This window comes from Pyrus communis, chromosome 5, assembly GCF_041283825.1.
Source record: "Pyrus communis isolate YQ-2024b chromosome 5, ASM4128382v1, whole genome shotgun sequence".
Taxonomy (NCBI): domain Eukaryota; kingdom Viridiplantae; phylum Streptophyta; class Magnoliopsida; order Rosales; family Rosaceae; genus Pyrus; species Pyrus communis.
The window spans coordinates 30,196,231-30,210,003 of record NC_142569.1 but is presented as its reverse complement, the minus strand read 5'-3'; the positions used below and the strand labels follow the sequence as shown (position 1 = coordinate 30,210,003).

At 36.0% G+C, this 13,773-nt stretch overlaps 1 protein-coding gene across 2 annotated transcripts; it reads left to right on the top strand.

Moving 5' to 3' along the window:
* Nucleotides 1-154: 154 nt before the first annotated feature.
* On the top strand, nucleotides 155-11,657 carry LOC137725282 (K(+) efflux antiporter 3, chloroplastic). 2 transcript variants are annotated; one of them, XM_088694890.1, is made up of 20 exons: nucleotides 174-273; nucleotides 380-508; nucleotides 945-1,328; nucleotides 1,428-1,529; nucleotides 2,489-2,569; nucleotides 3,322-3,423; nucleotides 4,255-4,332; nucleotides 5,563-5,631; nucleotides 5,806-5,856; nucleotides 6,485-6,598; nucleotides 6,678-6,779; nucleotides 6,867-7,001; nucleotides 7,485-7,666; nucleotides 7,770-7,905; nucleotides 8,232-8,303; nucleotides 8,451-8,552; nucleotides 9,271-9,432; nucleotides 10,215-10,304; nucleotides 10,407-10,565; nucleotides 11,062-11,657. In XM_088694890.1, the coding sequence occupies exons 2-20, from the start codon at nucleotides 473-475 to the stop codon at nucleotides 11,338-11,340; spliced, it is 2,436 nt and encodes an 811-aa protein (XP_088551016.1). In that variant the 5' UTR covers nucleotides 174-273; nucleotides 380-472; the 3' UTR covers nucleotides 11,341-11,657. The 2 variants fall into 2 exon arrangements, with proteins under 2 accessions (XP_068320018.2, XP_088551016.1); XM_068463917.2 differs by having other exon boundaries at nucleotides 155-508.
* The last annotated feature ends 2,116 nt before the right edge of the window (nucleotides 11,658-13,773 follow it).

The following is a 13,773-nucleotide window of genomic DNA, read 5'->3' as shown; positions in this document are numbered from 1 at the left end:
TGATTACCGTGATTCTATCTTTTCTGCCTTATCTGCTAAAAGTTGTGTCAGATAATTACAAGTGGCAAGGTCTTTGCAGCCTATGGTAAATCGCCAGGTGGACAGACGCGGTATACGGAAAAATCATATCGGCTTTTGTCATTTAGTTGACGTTGAAACCCCTTTCTCGTTGCTCCAACGCCTGCCTCAGCCTGCCTTTCCTCCACAAACTGTCGAGTTGTCGACAGACGCAGTCGCATGCAATCCAAGCTTACCGGATTAAATCTCTCTCGTGTGCATTTTTCGTCCTCATCTTTTGTTTCTCGCTCTCTTTCTTTCTCATCTTTTACTCGGAAGGGTCAAATGACTTAGCTCTCTGTGTTTTCCTCAATATTTGCAGAAGTAAATTGTGGGTTTTGTAAGAAAAGCAAAATAAATTGGGGGTTTTTCTTTTCTTCAATGTGGGTTTTCTTCTGTCATCAGCCTCAGCACTATGTTGAAGTCGGTGGCTTATTTCGAAAGCTCTAAGGTAAATTGGCCCCTACCTCTTTTCCTTTTCTGTATATTTTCATGCCTACCAAATGATGAACTGAAAAGATGTTGTCTTTCTTTTGGTGACCATCACCATCAGTAGGGAACAGCTTAAAACAGATTGGAGTTTTTTTTTATAGAAGTATTCTGGCTCATCTAATCTGCGATGAAATGATGACTAATTTGTCAAATAATTCAAACTGTCATCTATGTGCTCAAATTTTTGCCAATTTTGCCCTAATATTATTATGTCAAGTTTTCAATCCTCCGCAGGAAACCAGAACATGTAATCAGCCAAAGTTTCGGAATTTTTGTTTAAAATCGAAAGCCATTAAGTTTTCCATTCTTCTTTGCTCCTGCATTTTAATAGTAGAGTAAGCTAGTTAAATTTTTTAAGTTAATCTAGCCTATATCTTGTCTTCTCTTCCTTGCAGGGATACAACACTATCAAACAAAAGAGCCCATCTATGGCCTGCTCTCTATCCATATCACGGCTTTCTGGGCGTTCTTTTATTCCGTATTCCAGTAACCATCAAGTGCATCCATTATCATATGCCACTAATTATAACACAAGGCATCCCCCTTTTGCTGCAAGAAACTTTGTGGGAAATCCTTTACTAGCTTCCTCTGTCTGCGGATGGAGGGGACTTTATTTCTCAAACCACAGACCAGTCTATTCAAAAAGATTGCGAACGCATGCAGGACTTGATGTTGCGAGTGCTGTTGATGTCATTAATGACTTGGGATTTGATACTTTGACGTTCTTAGCTGTTACTGTCATTATCGTTCCTGCATTCAAGATCATTAAAGCTAGCCCTGTAAGACTATTGTTGGATCGTACCTATATTATTGTTACTTTTCTAAATTTACATGAAATCTCTTCTTAGATGAAATACAGTATACCCTATGGTTTTCAGATACTTGGTTTCTTTTTTGCGGGGATAGTACTCAATCAATTTGGCTTGATTCGGAATCTTACAGATGTGAAAGTTTTGTCTGAATGGGGGATTCTTTTCTTGGTAAGCATTCTTTGTTGATGTGTACTGTCGGAAAAGTTAATAATATCTGGCCTTCTATTCTTATGCTGTACCTGTACCATGTCTATGAATACTGCAAATTCATCACCTTGCTTTGTGAACCTGTGATAGTCCTTGGTGTTAGCTTGATATACATTATTGGTATATTTTCTGTCATATTCAACAACTGTCGTCTATGAGATTTGACTCAAGACCAAAGTGGAGACTAAATGCCATTATTCAAATGGTCATTGCCAATATACGTAGTTGTGTATTCCCCAACAACTTAACCTTTTGGGGTTCAATAGTTGTCTAACATGATATCATACCCTTGATCACATGAGGTCATGCCTAGAACCTCCTACTGGCATTCACCATCTTTTGCTGGTTAGGGAGGTGCTGGTGAGGAGGGAGTGTGTTGGCTCGATATGCATGCTTGGATCATTCTCTAACTTAAGTTTTTGAGGTCTAGTGGTTGCCTAACACTTGAGATAAGCCAAAAATTTCTTTTTCCATTACAAAGACAGAACATTTTCCTTTTCCTTAGGGCCACCCTTATGTACTTCATAGAAGGAATGAAAATAATTTATTCTCGTGTGTACTTTTGATGCTCAAACATAAGTACATCCATCTTAAAAAAAAATTTCTATTGGTTAATTACCGGATTTACCTAACTGTGACACTAAGAGGAAGAAGGATGATAAATATTTAGGGTTCACTGGCTGGACATATTGAGGATTATGGACAGGGAAAATACCTGGGAAGGTGTTTGGATGAAGTGTCCTCTGCTTTGCATAGTCTTCTTCGACGCTTGTGCCATTTTTCTTTCTGCAATTTGCATTCTCCCAAAAGTTAAAAGAATATGATTTTCTAAAGAAGCTTATATTCCTCTCATGGTGATATGTTGGTGCATACCTTTTACACTCTTTTCGTTTTGTTTGACTGTTATGTTTCCCTTTCAGCTGTTTGAGATGGGCTTGGAGCTTTCATTTTCGCGTCTAAAGGCTCTTGCAAAATATGCCTTCGGAATGGGATTAACTCAGGTAATTTGTAGACAAAAAGCAATACTTGGTGTTTCTAGTATCTATTGAGGATAATAATGAAGTTCAAACTGGAGTAGTTTGTCATCAGATATATATTTCATACAACTGAAAATTGTACTTTTTGAGGTTATTTCAGATTTCATGGTTAAGGCACCCAAAAAAAGAAAGAAAAAGATGATTCTTCATAAGGAATGGAATAACATAGGAATTGAGTTGCTAATAAGAAGCAGGAAGAAATGGACGTTGCATTTCAATGTTTTGTTTGCTTAACAAATTAATTGCATGGAACCAAATAATTTAATTATATTTTTATATATCTCATTTTTGTGAAAAGTTATTTATATAAACAAATTACTTTTCAGTAACAAATATCATTTTTTAGATCTCTCTCTCTCTCTCTCTGATCAATAAGCGTTGATAAATTATAATTAAAGTAAGTTCTGAACTTCTTATTGAATAGGCATAGGGGCATTTGCATTGCTTAAGGGCTAAGGTTCTTGCAACACCTTTGTTGTGGGAGAATTTCATGAAAGGTTATTTTCGTCGAGCTGGAAGTGTACTTAGTGCTGTTAATATATAATTTTAAACACCTTCGAATAGTACAATTGTCATTACGTAGTCCTATAATTGCTCTTTGCGCTGATCTTTTATGCTAAGCTTCTGTTTGCAGTTTATGAATGCTGCACAAATTGCGTGGAAAAACACAAATAATGCTGCTTGAAATTTTGACCTTTTTTTTTCCCCTCTTGAAGGTCATATTATCTACTCTTGCTTTCACAGCCTTCGAACTTCCACCTAATGGTGCTGTTGGAACCCAAATTTTGACGTTCCTCTTTAACTCAAGGCCTGATTTGGTGAGAGCTCTGTTCCGTAGAACACTTTTAGCATTTGTTTCATCTATATGTAACACGATATCACCATTCATCTGCTCTTGTTATGTTTTGAATCTTTTGACTTAGTTACTTGTTTGATTCCACTTTATATAGTTTTCAGGCTTGCATCCACATTTGGTGCAGTGTTTACAGTTTTCTTCTATAATTCTCTTCTTTTGATTTCAACTTATGCGAACCATACTTTCTAACTTGATTACGATTTGAGCTAATGGGCATGGTTACTAAGCTAGTGGCTAGTTGCACATATCAGGTCTTATATTATTCTTATCTGTCCTTTGTATCCATAAATTCAGGATGGTATTACTTCTATGTTCTTTGTTTTATATCTTATTGGTCTTTGGTTCATTGGAAGGGTTCAAGCTTATTCGTAATCCATTACCCCACCCTCCCTCACAACTAACCTGAGGAGTATAATTTTGTTTTTAGCCCAAGTGTCCTTTATACATTGAAGGGGTTCAAGCTCTGAACCCATCCTAATCCTAACCCATTACTCCACCCTCCCTCACATCTTGGGCTAACTCTACGAGTATAATTTAGTTTTCGTAAAGATTTGACAACTAATTTAGTTATAGTGGAAATCCAATTTTCTTTATTATCTTTATCCAAGTGCTTGTCCTGGTAAAATATTCAAGTATGATATATTTGTTTCGTTAAGTTAGTAAGCCTTCTTGATGTTTAAAATCACTATTGGTTTGTCTTTCAGTGTCACCAACTGGAGTGTGATACAGACAGACCTCTGTCCTTATCCAAGCCATTTTAAAATTTTATTTTATGTTCTTCCTTTCGTAATAGGTCAACATCAGAAGCATTGATGAAGCCGTAGTGATTGGTGCTGCTCTCTCTCTGTCTTCTTCAGCTTTTGTACTTCAGGTAATTTAAATAGGGAACTGCAGAATTTTTCAAATGAAGAAATCTGTTTCATTTAGCTGCTATTAATGATTGGTGCTAGAAAATGGTTAGTTATATTCGAGAAAAAAAGTGATCATTTTCTTTCTCTCTTCCCCCTTGCTAAGCTAAAGTCACGTGCTTTATATATTTCATTTTCTTTTCCTATTCTTTTGCTTTCTAAGTTTTAGTAAGAACGCTTTGATGATAGTTTACTTCTTACCAGGGGTAATAGGCAATCTATATAGTTGCAGATCGCACCATGACATTTCAGTTGTTAGGTTAAAGTTAAACTGACCAGAAACTTGGCTGTGCTGGCTTTAAACTTAGAAGTCCTTTTCACAGTTAAGGATGCTTTGTTGTCAAGCTTTAAAACCATGCTGTTAAGCTAGTTACTCAAAATCTCAATCACCATACATATTGTATGAACTATGAAATGTAGTACTTGTATGCTGTCTATTACATATCTTCTTTATAACAAATGTTTTCACATATTTAAATCGAAGCTGAACATTAACCTAAAAAGGAGATTAACTGGTTTTGATGAATTGTCATAGACACCTGAACGTTAACAATATAAAATAGTTGTCTAAGGAAGTGTAGGAAGAGTTTTCTGTTTTATTGTTGGTATTAATGGTGCTTGTATGACTTGACTATAGCACCTCACCAGCAAATAAAGCATAATAATTTAGTAAGAATTGACAATAAGTATGCATGTGTGTATCATCCGCTTACGAGCATATCATATCTTTTATCCAAATTTTGGTCCCTTGAATGGGTATAATCCATGTAACACGTTTATTTTTTCTTTAACTAGTGTATCTGAGTCTTTGACCCGACTAATCACTAGGCCCCCCGCCTGACCCCACAACATTTGGGGAGCGAGAAACTGTAGTATTTGCTAGGTGGTACCATGGGAGAGAGTTGAACCCCAGACCACTTGGGAGCAAACCAAGGACCTGACCGCTAGACCAACAACTCTTAAGTTAATCCATGTAACACATTTAAGATCCTAGTTTGGGGAATTCAGTGTCTTAGATGGTTTTGACAGTATCCATTGTTTCAATTTCATTAACTTTTTACCTTTACAAGTTCTAAAATGGACAACAATGCAGAATGTCTACTTTATTCCTCGTACCAAAAAAATTTCTGTTAATTTATATGTAATAGATTAATGACCATTTAATATCGCTGCTTACATAGAATAATGTATAGCTACTTGCAGAGAAAGGTGAACTCCCTACAAGATTTGGGTCCGCAACTCTAGGGATACTTCTTCTACAGGTTCTATTCCAAGCCACGCTGGTTTGTTTTGATTTGTTGAATTGAATGGAATAAGCAATGGTGTTGCAGTTTCTTTTACTTCCCATTCTGGATTTTGATAAGATCGCCATGCAAAATATACAACAAGAGTATGATGTCAATAACTTTTGGCCCCCCACTACTTGATATTTGCAGGACATAGCAGTTGTACCTCTCTTAGTCATACTTCCAGTGCTGGAAAGTCAGGTATACGAGAAATTCAACTAATATTTTTCAACGGTTGTAGTTGAATGTACAATTTTGTTGATGTCATTAGGATTACTGAATATTGATGGTAGAACATAAAATCATTGTCTCCTATATATAATAATAAAAAAAGAATTAATCGTATGGCTGTGAGTACTGGGTGGTAGTAGACCACTGTTTATCTCATTATGTGATCTGTGCAATGTCTTTTGTGAAGAGTGTGGAGCATGGAAGAAAGAAATTCCAGTGAAAACCCAACGTAAAGCTCAAACTGATTTGGAAATTTTCAATTCTAATTTCTAGGTCCGATCCAAAATATATCATCAGTGAAGGATACTTAATACTGGAAAATATCACTCTATATTTGTAGGGATTTTTATTTTTGGATGAAGCTTCTAGCCTTCTATTATATTAAATTATTAATACAGGAAACCTGTTTTTATTATCAACGCCTTCATGTTTTGAGGGAATTTTATTTTATCATCCATCCCTGATTTGTGTCGTCACTTTTTACACCTTTTATCTTGACTATGATGTTTTATTTCTTTTCGTTTTCTTTTTAAACTTTTTACCTGCTTTCAGATACTAGTCACTTATTCAGCATTCCTTCATTTTTATTTTTCTTCAGAACCTAGCAGAGGAAAGTATATGGCCAACGCTTCTGAAGGAAAGTCTAAAAGCCTTAGGTGGACTTGGTATTCTTTCTCTTGGAGGAAAATTCCTTCTTAGACGAGTTTTTGAGGTGGGCATGGCAAACAGAACAGCTTAAACTCTTTTTGTATATTTTGTTTCTGGCCACTAAATTAAGTTTGTAAAATCAGTTTGTGGCAGAAGCAAGGAGCTCTGAGGCTTTTGTTGCACTTTGCTTATTGACAGTTGCGGGGACCTCACTTCTCACCCAGAAGTTGGGTTTCAGTGATACGGTTTGACATTCCTTCTCATAGATGGAGAATATCTGAGATTATCACGTCCTCTATCCATGTAATAGTTGAGTTTCACTGTATATGCAGCTTGGAGCTTTTTTGGCTGGAGCACTGTTAGCGGAAACAAATTTCCGGACACAAATTGAAGCTGATATAAGGCCATTTCGAGGCTTACTTCTTGGATTATTTTTTGTAACTACAGGGACATCCATTGACATGCCGGTACAGAAGTACTGTTTAGTTTCAAATATCAATTTATGTTTCCGGATTCAAGCTTGTTTTCTAAACTTTTCTTCTCTGAACGCAATTTTTGGAAACTTGTTTGGCTGCCTGCTTGTTTTCACACGGTTCTCTTTGTTTAATGTTTCGGTGACAGAATACTGTTAGTGAACCCAGGCACCAAATAATTTATTTTTTGTATGAAAAAATTTAACTTGGTTATGACTATGCATTTTATTCTGTTTCCTTTAACTGTTTTATTGATCTGGTAAGTGGTCCTAATGTCTTGAAAAATAAACCAATAAAGATGAAATTTAAGGTCCTTATTTCTTTGGCCTATGTGACGTGAACTTATCTCTCTGTGTTCGGTTCTCATATAAAACATTTACAGATGCACCAATAATAGAAAAAGCAGAATAATCATTAATCATCCATAATTTAGCCTGCCTTTTCTCTTACACAAGTCATATTTTCTTTTATATGCAGCTTCTGTTCCGAGAGTGGCCGAATGTGCTTACACTCTTGGCAGGTTTGATTGTCATCAAGACACTGATAATAACAGCTATAGGCCCTCGTGTTGGACTTACCTTACAGGAAAGTGTAAGAATAGGGCTGCTTCTATCTCAGGGAGGCGAGTTTGGATTTGTTGTTTTTTCGCTTGCAAATAGGTGAGTTATAGACTCATAACTCGTTATATCAAACAGAAAATAGTATGACTTAACATTTCAGCATTTCTATCTGTTTAAATAACTTCCTGCGTTGTCGAAACAGGCTTGGTGTGCTGCCACTCGAGCTTAACAAGTTGCTTATAATTGTTGTTGTCTTGTCAATGGCATTGACCCCATTGCTTAATGAAGCTGGAAGAAGGGCTGCTGAATTGATTGATGACAAATTTGGTGCCGAGGATGTGAGTTCCTACATCATGTAGGAATTGATTGATGAAAAGTCTGGCATTGATGTGTCTGGATTGATTTTATATGCATCAACCTTTTAAGTTACAGCTCAAGGCTATAACATTTATCATTTAACGTTTTATCAGAAACTGAACGTAATCATTTGAATGTTCTTCACTCTAATCAATTTTTTTTTTCTACTTTTCTTTTTAATAATTTATTTATGATAAATCATCAAGTAGTATAACCATCCAGTGTTTTCTAAATTAGTTTTTGATTTATAATACTCCCATATCTTTGATTTCAGTTTAGTGCCTGAATTTTAAACAAATTTGTACAGAAAGCTGCTGAGGTGGTGAACTTTGATTCAAGTGAACCTGTTGTTATTCTTGGATTTGGACAAATGGGCCAGGTAAGTTTAACTTATGTTGTTCTGCAGTATTATAATTGCAAGTGAGCTGCGGGTCTCAGATCCAATTGTAATTGCTCTCTCTCTTTCTCTCTCTCTCTCTCTCTCTCTCTCTCTCTCTCTCTCTCTCTCTCTCTCTCTCATGTCCAGGTCCTTGCCAATTTCTTGTCCACTCCATTGGCATCTGGGATAGATAGCGATAATCTGGGATTGCCGTTTGTAGCTTTTGATATGGATCCTTCTGTGGTGAAGGTCAATGAATTTTCTTTTTGTTGCTTTCTATGTTAAAAAGGATTTTATATGAATGACTACTAGCTCAGTCCGAAATATTTGGACTTCTTGTTTAGTCTGAAATAGTTGATAACTTGTAATAAAGCAGGTGAAATCTTCTTAATTGCCATAATTAATTGAGGAAGTCTGGATTTAACAATTACAACAGAAGTGAATTTTGAATTGTCAGTTATAAAGTACCATATAATTTTACACACCATTAGAATGAAATGATTGCCACCCACCAAATTGGTTTTTGTATAGTTGTAATATTTTCTGATAGCATGAAAACACTAAGGATCTCATCACCAATGCAGTAATCTTGATATCATAAACGTTATATTTAACAAGCCTCAAGAGCTAAACTATGGTAGAAACACCTAATCTAGATATCATATGCTGTTTGGGGACTCTAATTGCATAATTGCATTAGAAGCTGGGAATCAGTGATGAAAGAGTGAAATATGCTTAATATGCAGATTGGAATTTGCTACCCAGATAAAGTTTATTATTGTTTCCATTTAATTCTCCTTAAACCTTATTAGTTTTGTTTTTGACACTTGGAGGAAGTTTGACATCTTTAACAAATGAAAAATCTATATATTTATTGCAGTTCTATATTATTATTTTTTAAAAGTATGTTAAAGATAAATTGATACTTGGTGATGACATTAAATTCCTTTCACCATTCCATTTACAGGCGTCCAGGAAACTTGGTTTTCCAATTCTGTATGGGGATGGATCACGTCCAGCAGTTTTGCAATCTGCTGGCATCTCTTCCCCCAAAGCCGTCATGGTTTTGTACACTGCAAGGAGTAGAACTACTGAGGCCGTTCAAAGGCTTCGACTTGCTTTCCCAGCGGTAATGCGCTCGCTCTCTCTCTTGTCAATCCATTATAAGAACATAGGATGCAATCACGCTAAGTAGACAGAAACTTTATTTGGGTTCACTAGAAACCACAGCAAAGGGAAAAAATTTGTTCTCAGGAGCTTGTGAAGTTTCAGTACCTGTCATAGAAACATTGTCCCTCATTAAACATGTTTTGTCATGTCATCCAATCTTGGGCTAAAAGCACAAGTTTCAAATTTGCTATTGCTGCATGAATTATCCTTGTTTTGGATTTCGACTCAATGTAGGACATTCAGTGGTTTTCAACCCATTTTTATATGAAGCCTGAAACTGTTTTTGTTTTCATCTTCTTTATACGGTTTTCCACTGACTTTGTTACATTTCTGTGTGCACGCGAGTGGGGATGGGGTTCTCATATGCATTATCTTCATTCCAGCTTTTCTAAATTCATCTGGACCCTGACGTGGTTTAGTTTACAGCTTAGAATCATAGAAGTTCAAGAGTAAGAAATATTACTTATTTATACACACAGAGTGACATCGTACAATTTGTGCCTCAAAGGAGTTTCCCATTGAACTCTGATTTGAAGGGCATTGTAGAAACCTTTAAATTTGATATTGACATCCAATTCAATTTGAGAGTCCCTGTCTTTTTTGGCTATACATTGATCTCACCAGCTCAAGTAGTACGAAGGCTAAATTCCTGCCAATATCATTTCCTGTCTATCGGATTTTAAACCCTTTTGTATACTTCTCCACTGTGGTCTGAATATGGTAAGAATTCTGTATCGGCAGATCCCTATTTATGCCCGAGCTCTGGATCTCAAGCACCTTTTAGAACTGAAGAAATCAGGTGCAACAGATGCTATCCTGGAAAGTGCAGAGGTATCAAGTTAACTCATTGTTATTGTTTGTGTTATTGAATACATTAACTAGCAAGTCTTTTTATTACAACTTGACACCTAATTAATATTTTAATTCTTGCAGACGAGTTTGCAGCTGGGCTCCAAGCTTTTGAAAGGGTTTGGAGTTAGGTCTGATGACGTGAACTTTCTTCGTCAACTCACTCGGGATTCTATGGAGCTGCAAGCTCAAGGAGTGAGCAAGACTGATGAGAAAGAACTTAATGATCTGCAGCCTATGCAGGTACTTGCAAATATCCTACACTGAAACTGATTTAGACTTGATTTACAGCATTGTGGCCACGCCATGCATTTTAATTGGTTGATAATTTTTTATTCCTGTTTCAAGTTAAGATGTTTGTGGTAATTTGATCTTTCAAGAATGACACTGGCATTTAAAATGGACACGATGGTTTGTCGAACCAAAGATACCTCAAACATTATGAGAAAGTTATAGTATTCAGTTTCGCTGAGGCATTTTTCTGAGTTTGATAGGGTTCCTGAACTAATGTAAACTGTCCATTTGCTTCTGCTAACATGCATTCCTCCTCCCCTCCCCACCTCCTCCCATTTTCATTGTTTCTTATATAATCATGCGACCTTGGATAATTTCGTGACATTTTGAAGATGCAAAATTTATAGCAACATCAAGTTGAGCTACTAGAATTATTATGTAAAGCTTATTGATGCAATGCAGTAGAATGATCTATGTATAATAATGAATGGGTTTGGTTGACAAGGTGAGAGTTGCGGACTTAATTGATGACGCTGTACCCCTTTCGCCAACTCCATCAGAAGACAAATCATGGGGGTTAAAGGAAGAAGATGCTTCTGATAGCTTGACATTTGAGGGGGATGTGGATGCAGCAAAGCATGACAGTGAGCTCCACCAGTCAGAGCATACAGAAGAAAATGAAGAAGTTTCACACCGTGGCTTTGATACAGAGAATGGTTTTGCAATGAAATCACAAGACGTTGAGGGATCTACCTCTTCCGTAACAAAAAAGGATGACCTGTAAGAAAGGCGGGAAAATAGTTTATAAGCTTGATTTTCGGTCCAGTGAAATCATAATTCCTTGATGAAGGTGTCGAAAACTAGTCTGTTTTGCTTGAGACTAGCAATGCGCACTGGAACAAACTAAACTCTTCGATACCAATATTCTTTGTTTCAGGAAACAGAGCGAGGAGTGATAATCCTTTTTATCAAACCACATGCTTGTATATTTTTTTCAATTCTTTGTTTCCTGAAAATGACGACCCCATTTAGTGCGGGTAAGGCTTTGTTGTTGTTTCCTGACAATGCTTGAGAAATATAAGATAGAATGCTTTAGTTTTAGTGGTCTTTTCTTTTGTTCCTATGTCTTAAACCATGTGGTTTTTACTTCCACCAAACCAAAAACAAAGGTGCACTTGGGAAAAAAAAAATGAAAAAAAAAAAAAAGAGAAATGATATACCCACGCTATACAGCTTCATACACACTAGTGGTTAATCTTGTTCAATCTCATCATTTGGTTTATTCAATCTAACGGTCATAATTAAAGAAGGGTGTGTGGACAATTAAAAATGGTGTGCATGAGACTTACATGCAACATTATAAATCTGACGGTCCCAAAAAGTTCTTTCCTATCCACCCACAAAATTGAAAGAAAAAGGAGAATTTTCTAAGCATTTCCCATGAAGGGGAGTGTTGGAATTAAGTAGAATTTGGTTTTGATCGGATACTTGAGAAGGAAGAAACCAACTGTCAGTTTGAATTAAGTCTCCAATTGCTAGTTTTTAGTTTGCTGCTTTGTAGTTAAGGTAATCTCCATCCGAAGGGTCCAAAGGGCTAGAGGGCCGAAAATAGCCCGAAAACCGTCCCCAACCGAGGGCTAGGCTAGAGGGCTCATGGGCCCCACGGAATCTGAAAGGGCCAAAGGGCCGACCTGCTGGCCTAATCCAACTAGCTAGCCAGCCCCGAGCTGGGCCAGAAATTCTAGCATTCCTGTCAGATATAACCGACAGGAAAATATTCTTGTCGGTTATATCTGACAGGAATTCTAGGCCAATTTTCAAATGCAACGACTAGCTGACGTCAGCTAGCCGTTATTTTTGAATTTTTTTTTTTTACACAATTTTTTCCCATAACTTCTATTTTACAAAATTTATCTTATATTTTTTCTAAATTATATATTTTTTTTCCTATAACTTCTATTTTACAAAATTTGTTTCATATTTTTTTTAAATTCTATTTTTTTCCTATAACGTTTATTTTACAAAATTTGTTTCATATAGTTTTTAAATTCTATTTTTTTCTTATAACTTCCTAAGCTATTATACAACATTAAATTAAGTAACATGGCGTCACTTAGCCGTTGGATTTGAAATTAAGTAACATAACTTCTATTTTTTTCACTTTTGTTTTATGCTGACATCTCTTAGCCGTTGGATTTGAATTTAAGCTGTAGTTTTTAAATAATAAATTATGTTTGGCCCTATGACCCTTTGGCCCTCGGTTGGAGACGGTTTTTTTGTGACAGGGCTAAAACGAGCCCTATGGTCCTTTGGCCCTCGGTTGGAGATGGAGGCAAATATGACCTTGTACTGTTCATTAAAATATTAATATCTTGGAGGGCCAGAGGGCTAAAACGAGCCATGCCAGTCTTCGGTTGGAGATGGCCTAAGTGAATGCTTAGTCTCATACGACAAGCGTATGCTTCAGATTACTGTTTTAAATCACAGGCCTTATATTGCTTAGTCTAGTGAAGGACACATATTAGGTCATCTTCAACCGAATAAGATATGTTTAGCCCTGTCCATATTATAGCCCTGTAAAAAATTATTTTTTAATGAACAGTACCAGACCATATTTATATACTATCTCCAACCGAAGGGGGCCTAATTATTTTAAGTTTGTTCTTTAATTTAATTGGTTAATTGAATTAAACTACCATATTAAAATAAAAATTTTGAACATATTTGAAGTGTCGCTTGTCGTTAAATATTGTTTTAAGTTTCATGTTGTTTAAGTTTCATTGATCACATTAGACTCTTGGTCAAACTCCAAGAGACCTTTGCTCTGCTCCCCAGATTAGACTCATGGTCAAACTATAAGACCCTTGCTGAAAAAGAATCTGATTAATTTAACACAGCAATCCAACAAGAACAAGTAATTTCCTTCCTTTTCTTAACTTTGAATTTCCATATCTTCCAACAAATTAAAACGGTCCATCTCTAGGTTTTATAGTTTTTTTTGTTGCGCATCTATCGTATTCACTTTATTTGATCATTTTAAGATTTTCATAACTATTATTTTAATTTACATTTTTTTTTCACTAAATGTTATTCCTAAACGTGGACCTATTGATCCTACTTGATCGGATTAGTGGTGTTCACTTCAAAGCGTCACTGGATTATATTCATACACATGTAAATAAGTTAGTACAACACAACTCATTGAAGGGAATTAGCA